This window comes from Lampetra fluviatilis, chromosome 3 (genome assembly GCF_964198595.1).
Source record: "Lampetra fluviatilis chromosome 3, kcLamFluv1.1, whole genome shotgun sequence".
In the NCBI taxonomy this organism is placed as follows: Eukaryota; Metazoa; Chordata; class Hyperoartia; order Petromyzontiformes; family Petromyzontidae; genus Lampetra; species Lampetra fluviatilis.
The window spans coordinates 20743022-20752935 of NC_136277.1; the positions used below are offsets into that span (position 1 = coordinate 20743022).

Sequence of the window (9914 nt, forward strand, 5' to 3'; positions counted from 1 at the left end):
GAGTGGCTTATCACGCAGAAATGTATAGCAGCCAAATACTTTAAGTGCATGTTTATAAAATGTGGAGGGAAAACCCGGAGGACCCAGAGAAAAATCCATGCGACCATGGGGAGAACATGTAAACTCCAAATATACAGGGTGTCAGGGTCGGGATCAAACTCCACGACCTCTTGTATACCCGGCGAGGGAGTTAACATCTCGCCACCGTGGCACCCATTCATGGGATGTAACGGGTCCGAGTGGACAGCCACTGCTGAGCAATGAAATAAGCTGGTCCGAAGTAACTGGATGGATTGTTGCATCACAGGATCGCAATCTTATCACGGGATCATGAGATAAAGATGATAAAGATACGTGCAATTGTCTGATAGTTTAAGAAAAAGTATAAAAATGCATTTATCGTTTGGGGCCGTCGATTGGTAATACATCGTATTTCAAATAAAAGCAGCCTGAAACTGCTCCTATTGATAATAGAGAAATGGGAATACAATCGAACTCCTCTTATCTGTAGGCTGAACAATACGGATCCTAATCTAGATCATACTCTCTGCAATGCTCTCCATAAATGTTCTGCACACATCTGAAAAATATCACCACATTAACCGTGGATAATATGTAAAAACAAATCCTGGTCGATTTTTATCCATATCACGATGCTGGATGGGAGAAAAAATGCAGATTATAATAATCGTCAATACGTTGGTAGAATGTGGGCATGGATAACAAGCGTTTCCGCAAATCCTAAATCCACCACGGTATAATATAATTTAAGGGTAATAGGGCCACAGATAAGAGGAGTTTGACTGTATCTGCTCTTCATGTTGCTGTCCAGCATACTCCGGGGATGCACGTGACCCCACGGCTGCCAGCTCACCCGGCTCACATCCCCTCTTTCTCTCTCACTCTCCCCCTCCTCCTCCTCGTCTCTACAGGCACGTGATGATCGCCATCTCCAGCACTTACTGCTGCGTGCTCTTCTCTTACTTTGAAGCTGTGACGGAGGTGCCGCACCTCAAGCCTCGCGTCTGCTACTGGCCCAAGCGCTCGTGGGAGTTTGGTGTCCCATACATCGCCCTGGAGGCTGGCCAGGCTAATGGGAAATCCTGCTAGCGGGGGCCGAGTCTGCCAGGACGTGGCCATATTGAGAGTAAGCGGAAACCACTGTGTAGGTTTTCCGCGGTTGGACTGTACGGCTCTTCCGCCGTGTGTCCGGGTTGTGCCGCCCGTTAGTTTCGACATGGTGTCCGACGTTTCGCTCCACGTCCTGAAGAAGCTCACAGCTCCTGAAGCGTCGAACATCGTGCCGAATAACACGAGACGCAACCGCATAACACGTCGGAGAACTATAATCAGAGGGAATTACTTTGTTTTGCAAACAATATCAGGGTACGTGGCAATGTATACGTATATACGAGGTTAATTGTATATACACCGTACGAGATACATTTTACACTATTTGTACACGCTTACGTGCAGTACATGCAACTCTTTGAATTAATCTAGGTCGCGTGTCATAGGCCATCATCAGCCTGACGGGTTACTGTGTAAATTGTCGGAGTGGTCCGCAATTATTTGCAGCATAACATTTTGATGGAATGTTTTCCATCGGCAGTAATGAAGGATTAAAAAGCCAACGTTTTGATGCATTAGACATTTTATGAAGTAATGCATGTGTTACATTCCTTCACCTCAACGCCTTCGCTGACTTTTGGCGCAACTATTAATTTCAAGTTGAATGTACACAAATTACAGTAAGTATAGTTATTGTGTAGTGTGTCCAACTGTAAGTTCATCCTCATCAACACTGTCGCGAAAGCAGCGCTTGTCAAATATTATGCATTTATAACACTGCAAATTGGAGTTCCTGGCATTTTTAAACATTCATTGACTACATTTAAAATATTTATATTCCAAAATATTGTTTGGTAATGCTGGTGTGCCAAAATTAATATGCTGCTCGTGGTGCAGCTTCGTGAAGGTGTCTATCGACAGATTTAAAAAAAATTATTTTATCTGTCAATGTTTTTAAAGATTGTCCCGTGGTATTGCACTACCACGAACGTTCGATTAATCTAAAAACAAGACATGGAATTCACAAATGCAATATATTTTACTCTTGTTATTCGTGTATTTAGTGCCTCGTAAATTGGAATGAGTGATCATAACAACATGTGTTTATGTAGTCTTCATTGAGGAGAGTGCTTTTCATAACTTTATTTAAATGCTGTAATTAAATAGTTTGCTCAAGATTTTTAGACAATGGCAATTCCGATGGGAGAGATGAATATGATTGTAATGATGGCGACTAGATAAGCGCTCTTGACTTTGGGCAACATGGGGCTTTGAAATAATTGTTCGTGTGAGTTGTGCGTGGTAAATGTCGAGTTGTGTTGGTTTTTGAACAATGCATTGGTTTGTTGTGTACAAACGTGTCCAATGTTTAATATGTTCACGTTTACGAGTGTGATTTTCGCAGTTGCATTCAATTTTTACATCCTCTTATTTTACCTGTGCCGTGGTCAAACAGCTACAGAAGATCTGCATTCGAAACATTTGAAAGCCACGTTTACCACAGACCAATTAAAATACGGGATGTCACAGTTTTGTTTGGAATTAAATTTGGTTAAATTATTCTACGATCTATTGAATAAAAAAGTATATTTATAATGACGATGCATGCTATTTCTTAATATTTACACCGCTTTGAGTTGCTATGAAATGCAATGAAGGCACGATTCGCGCACGTAGATTACAGTTGTTGCCATATGGAGTGTCATTAATACTGTAATCATCATATCAATCACTTGTTTTCAATGGGTACACTTTCATTGTTCTAGCCTTTTATAATTTTAAGCATTTCTGTTTGTGTCTCGCCAACTCGGATAAATATTTTATCCCCGTACATTATTCATGGTCATCCGATGCCGACAATAGCGAATACGATCCAGTTGCCCGAACCGAATTCATGACCGAAATTCATTTTGTAAATAACGTTGCTTTAGCCCACACCGTTAAGCCACATTCCTCACATCATATTTTTATTATTATGATAATACTATGTAGGATTCACCTAGCAACTCATATGTTAAGATTGAACATGCAGAGTCGGAGTCAAATGCAAAACGGATGTAATTGATAAGATCGACTCACGTGCTGGACACCCAACAATGAGAACGTGGCTTGACACCATCAAATATAATTGATTAGAGATTGGGCGGGGAGTAGAGGGGGGGGCAGACACCCCCGGAGGTGGAGAAGGGGCTGCAGCTAGCGATAGGTCAGAGTTGAAAGATGACCACTGCGACGCTTAGGGGGCAAGGCATGGGCAGGGCTGTGAGATGGATTGTGGCATCGCTGGCCCTTGTGGGATTGCAACGGCATGAGGGGGGGGGGCATTCTTTCCTACGGGGTGTATATGCAGCAGCAGTTGCGTGCAAATGCGATAACCAGAACACAGAAACAGCTGCCAATCGCCTTGCCTTCCTGTTCTGGCGAATATTCTGCCACCAAATATTCTGCAGAGAAGGTGCAAACGGCGAACGAGTTAACATGTTTCGATTTAAAGCTTTCGTGACTGCAGGGATTCATCTTCTTGGTTCTTTCGGTAAAGTCACGTAGAATGGAAATAATAAAATAATACAAATAAAACATAAACAGGACCCTGCGGGGTGGGCTGGTAGGAATAATACTAATACCGGTACAGGGATATCGACCGCACACACACGCGCACACACACGCACATACGCGCACACACGCACATACACGTACACACGCACACACACACGCACACACACCGCACACACGCACACACGTGCACGCACGCACACGCAATGAAGTTGTGTTGCTACGCTTCCAGTTCGCCGTGAATAACGATCCGAAGCCCAATAGCGCCCATTCATCACGCCGCTCGAGTGGGCCGGACACGCACACACGCACGCACACACACGCACACAGTCACACATATACACACACACGCACGCACACACAGACACGCACACACACGCGCATACACACGCGCACGCACGCAAACACACACGCACACACACGCGCATACACACGCACACACATACACGCACGCGCACACACGCGCATACACACGCACACACACATACACACACGCACGCACGCGCACACACGCGCACACACACACACGCACCTCTCACCTGCAAGGCAGCGGTCGCCGCTTCTCCTCCCACATCTCTCGTCGCGGCAGCTGTAACGATGGTGCAAGTTTGTTTTTATCATCAATTCCTCCTCCACCCCTCCCCGCCACTGTTCACCCACCAGAATAAATGAGTTCGCCCATAGTCAGTCGATCAAAAAGTTTCGCCGTGAGGCGCCGGAAGCGACGGCCATCTTGTTTAATTCACAGATCGCAGGGGGAGCGGGCGGCCATCTTGTCGGACAGGGTCATGCCAAGTGTTTGCAGTAGGGGGCGATGTTGATACACGGACGGACGGACGATATAATCTATTGGTGGTCTGGTCCACTTCGTTCCTACCAGTATAAAATACAATTCTCACGATGTTTCGGCCACTCTGTCAGACAGACGCTGTCTTCCCGACAGACCTGTTCTTCACCTGAGGGCGGCTGCTTGCGTTGTGGCCGAAACGTTGTGAGAATTATTTTATTATGTTTTATTTTTATTATTTTATTATTTCCATTCTACGTGACTTTACCGAAAGAACCAAGAAGATGAGTTAACATGTCTTCTTGCTCGCGACAACCGGGATAGCCATGAAACAACACCTCAGCAATGTCCCCCCGCCACTGACGACTCGTGCCCATCTCCCTTCTGAGTTGGCGCTGCTGCCACTGTCACCGTTACGGAGTCTGCCCAGATCCAGAAGAACGCTGGCGGACAACGTTGAACAAGCGCAGTCATCCAGAAATCAACACCTCATTCGAGACCCACACCGGTGTAACCATCAACAGCTTCAGAACAGCGACAGGCCGATGCGCGCATCTCCCGTAAGTGTAAACATTGAAGACAGGCCACAGGGCGCGAGTGACCATGCGACCCAAACTATAGACCATCTAGTAAGCCACTGACGTTTGTTTGCTCCTCCAACGAATTACGTTGAACATTTCCCCAGCGTATGTAGTCGACCGCGCTAGTCGGAGGTGCGATGGAGGAATAGCAAAACTGCACAAACTCTCCCTCCTGCAACCCTCTCGTGGCTAGCAGATCTCGTCATTGGCATTCATCTCCGGAACAAATTCGCCATCATACGCAAGAACAGAACACGCGATGGCTAATAGTGACGATGACTTTTCGATTTAAAGCTTTCGTGACTGCAGGGATTCATCTTCTTGGTTCTTTCGGTAAAGTCACGTAGAAGGGAAGTAATAAAATAATACAAATAAAACATAATAAAATAATTCTCACGACGTTTCGGCCACAACGCAAGCAGCCGTCCTCAGGTGAAGACCAGGTCTTTCGGGGAGACAGCGTCATTCATTCAGACGCCGTCTCCCCGACAGACCTGGTCTTCACCTGAGGACGGCTGCTTGCGTTGTGGCCGAAACGTCGTGAGAATTATTTTATTATGTTTTATTTTTATTATTTTATTACTTCCCTTCTACGTGACTTTACCGAAAGAACCAAGAAGAAAATAAAGTGACGATGACGTTGTAACACTGTCAAACCTCGCAGCTCCCAAGTCTTATGCGTTGCGGACGCTCTCATGGCAACAGCGTCAAACCCGATGTATTGTGTGGGCAACTTGCCAAACAGAACTCATTAGACGGGCAATGTATCCCTTACCACCATCGCAAGCAGTGGCAGCTTGCCAGCCATGGTAGCAAAAACCCTCTTACCTTCCAACTGGCAGCGGTTCAATCGGATCTCACACTGGATATCACGGCCAGAGCAGTGTGCCATATAATATATTGTACTTATGTATACTTACATACAGTACTGTATCTCACTAGCTTATATATATTGTGGGGAGCGGTGGCGCAGTGTGTACGTATGTTGAACTTATTTCGCACCGTACATAGGCCAGCCGTGCTAGTTGGTGGTGTGTTAGCGTGCTGCGCTGAGAACCCGGCAACACGAGTTCAGTTCCTACTCATGGCCAGCACCAGCGACAAATACAATGACTAAAGGCCACCGACGCGCAGGTGAGCTTTGCCTTATTTCTCATTTGTGATTTAATGCATCAGCCACCTGTAGCAATGGCTTTACAATCTGTAGCAATGACTCGAGTCTCATCCAGATGCGGAAGAACGCTGACGAACGGAGTGGAACAAAGCGGACGTCCACAATAAACATACCCCGGTCATTCAAGACCCAAACATCGCACAACGTGGCTTTGGCCATTCCTCGAAGACGTTGGAAGAACCAGGAAGAAGCCGATGCCAAACATCTCCTTCACGAATGGAACATTAAACGACAAGCCAGAGCGCAACTGCGGCCATGCAGCCCGAACAATTGATGATCGAGTAAGCAACTGGAGTCTGCTCTCCTTGAGTGGAGGAGGAATATGAAGACAACACAAACCCTCTCCTTGAAGCCCTCTCGTGGCTCGCAAGACCTCCAGATTGGCTTTGAGTTCCTGAACATTTCGCCTTCATACGCAAGAATGGAATACCGTATAAATGCAATGTTTGTTCATTTAAATATCCTCACAGCCTGGACCGATGTGTGACGAGGAGGGGTTTGAGAAATGTGACGTCACATCAAAATGCGCAACTTTAAATAAATGTTAATTAAATAGAATTGGTAGAACACAAATTTTGATTAATTTTCATGATTAACTATTTGATAATTTAAATTTACTAAGGTCACCTTTTTTATTCCATGAAGGAGCATTTTGCTTCTCCATGGGAGAATGTAGAAGCATAAATTTAGTAAATTTTGTAATGATTCTTATTAAACATTTTGATTCTAATGATTCTATCAGGGCTTTTCATTCTGTGAAATGAATATGTGATTGTTATAATTGTACTCTCCATTTTGCTTCGTTCTACCACAAAGTTTAAAGTATTGTTTTTATAGTTATAATTACTTTTAATATTTTATAATTATAAGAGAATTTCAATGTAATATTCTGAACATCTGCAGTTTTAGTTAAACGTTGAATATTTTCAAGTACATTTTATGCTAAATTTCAGCTTTCCAACGCCTCATTTTAAATAAATGTTTTCTCCTACAAGACCAGAGTGCAGCGCCACATTAAATACGCACTACAATGACAATAGTTTAAAGCGATTTGAAGCATGTTTAATTTTCAAAATGGAAATATGGTTTTGGGGGGGGAGCTTTGTGACGTCATATTTGAGGGTGGTCTGACTTTTTGTGACGCCGTGTGACGAGGGGGGGAGGTCAGAAATCGGCCAAAATCGCGTGACGTCATTTATGGACGGCCCCTTACTTGATCGGCACGATCCGATGAGGCGCACGCAATGCACGTTGGCACAATACACCCCCCGGCAGCTGACCGTCTCATCAATTCATTAGGCCGCATCAATCCTGTTTTGCCCAACGGAAGCAAATCCTTCTGGTGGCTGAGAGACGTTGACCAGCTTTGTGCGGCCAGAGCTTCGGGACTGGATGTCTCCCAGTCTGGGCGAGAAAAGAGCGGGCGAATCTTGGCTTCGTGCCGCGCAAGTGACACATATTCACCCACACATTCACAAGTGGATTTGTGATATTTCTGCATTGGCCTACAATAAAAAACAAACTCAAGGGGCCGTCCATAAATGACGTCACGCACCTAGGGGGGGTGGGGGGTCAGACATTTGTGACGATGTGTGACGAGGGGGGGGGGTGAGAAATGTGACGTCACATCAAAATGCGCAACTTTAAATAAATATAGACAACACGTTCTACTTAATTAAATAGTCTTTTTAATAAATGTTTTCTCCTACAAAATCAGAGTGCAGCGCCACATTAAATACGCACTACAATAACAATAGTTCAAGCGATTTGAAGCATGTTTTATTTTGGGGGGGTGGGGGGCAGAGCTTTGTGACGTCATATTTAAGGGGGGGGGGGGGTCTGACTTTTTGTGACGCCGTGTGACGAAGGGGGGGAGGGGGGGTCAGAAATCGTCCAAAATCGCGTGACGTCATTTATGGACGGCCCCCAGTCTTACGACACGTGTACCGCCTCGCTCATCCTACAGCTGCGCAACATGACTGCCCCCGCACGAGCGAGGAGGCTGCCTTGGAATCTCTTTCTGACGTTGAACGCTGTGACCGCTAGAGGGCAGTGGACAGCCGTAGCGGCGAATGATTCTGACACTCGAATTAAACGGAACGGTTTTGTGTTTTTTTTTCCGAATCGAGTGACTTTGCTTTAGAATTTGATCAGCAAAACATTTGACTGAATGGGGCATGTGTAGTTTCGCCAATATTTTAATTTATTTTACTTTTATTAATTTTAATTTTTTACCTACGTGACTTTACCGAAAAAACCTAACAATACGAATCCTTGCAGTCACGAAAGCTTCAAATCTAGAATATTTAAAATTGCCACATCACCGCATCGGATTTGTTTAACGATTGACGCCGTTCATTGGTGTCCGGTCTCAAACGACAACCACAGCCACCGTTGGTTGACATCAGAATGAGACTCCTGAACGAGACTCGGGCAATCCGACGAGCTGTGAAGAAGCTCTCTGAATCATAGCTATGGCGAGTTGTAAGTGACCCGCGGAACGGTGACTTCATATGACTTGAAGACAAATGCACGTAATGTTTTTAATAGAGGACAGCCTTGGGGGCCGTCCATAAACGACGTCACGCGATTTTGGACGATTTTTGACCCCCCCCCCTCGTCACACGGCGTCACAAAAAGTCAGACCCCCCCCTCATATATGACGTCACAAAGCTCTGCCCCCCTCCCTCCCCAAAACCATATTTCCATTTTTAAAATAAAACATGCTTTAAATCGCTTGAAACTATTGTCATTGTAGTGCGTATTTAATGTGGCGCTGCACTCTGATGTTGTAGGAGTGTTGTTATATCAAGTAGTGTTGTTATAACAGTTATATATTTATTTATAGTTGCGCATTTCTATGTGACGTTACATTTCTCAAACTCACCCCCTTCTCGTCACACATCGTCACAAATGTCTGACCCTCCCCCCCGCCCTAGGTGCATGACGTCATTTATGGACGGCCCCTTGACGTGGCGTTGTTGGTAGATGTGGAAAGTCGACGCACGTGACAATTGCATTCTCAGTGCTGAACGCCAACAGTCGAATCTGCGTTATTCCTCGGGTCTTTCGTTAAAGTCACGTGGATGGGTTCAAAGAAAATAACAAAAAAAACGACGACGTTTCGATCGCGACACAAGCGGTCGTCATCAGGGCCGCTTGTGTTGCGATCTAAAGGTCGTCGTTTTTTTGTTATTTTCTTTGAACCTATGTACGTGACTTTACCGTAAGACCCTAACAATATGAATTCCTGCAGTCACGAAAGCTTTAAGTCAAGAGTTGAATCTGCATCAATGCCGCCGATTTGTACGTACGAGATTGCATTAACGAGTATATTCATTTTTATATTATCTGTTTTTTCGGTAAAGTCACGTAGAAGGGAAACAATAAAATAATAAAAATATTTTTAAAAATTATCACGACGTTTCGACTGCAACACAAGCAATCATCTTCTTGGATATTTCGGTAAAGTCACGTAGAAGGGAAGTAATAAAATAATAAAAATAAAACATAATAAAATAATTCTCACGACGTTTCGGCCACAACGCAAGCAGCCGTCCTCAGGTGAAGACCAGGTCTGTCGGGGAGACAGCGTCTGAATGAATGACGCTGTCTCCCCGACAGACCTGGTCTTCACCTGAGGATGGCTGCTTGCGTTGTGGCCGAAACGTCGTGAGAATTATTTTATTATGTTTTATTTTTATTATTTTATTACTTCCCTTCTACGTGACTTTACCGAAAGAACCAA

The 9914-nt window shown here is 44.8% G+C and overlaps 1 protein-coding gene across 3 annotated transcripts in view; it reads left to right on the plus strand.

Annotated features, from left to right (window-relative positions):
* ACER1 (alkaline ceramidase 1) overlaps window positions 1–2667 on the plus strand; it is a 33703-nt gene extending 31036 nt beyond the window's left edge. For all 3 annotated transcript variants that reach the window (XM_078884804.1, XM_078884799.1, XM_078884792.1), the window contains exon 7: window positions 933–2667. In XM_078884804.1, coding sequence (XP_078740930.1) covers window positions 933–1110 — 178 coding nt within the window. In that variant the 3' untranslated portion in view covers window positions 1111–2667. The remainder of the gene's footprint in view (window positions 1–932) is intronic.
* Window positions 2668–9914: the final 7247 nt, after the last annotated feature.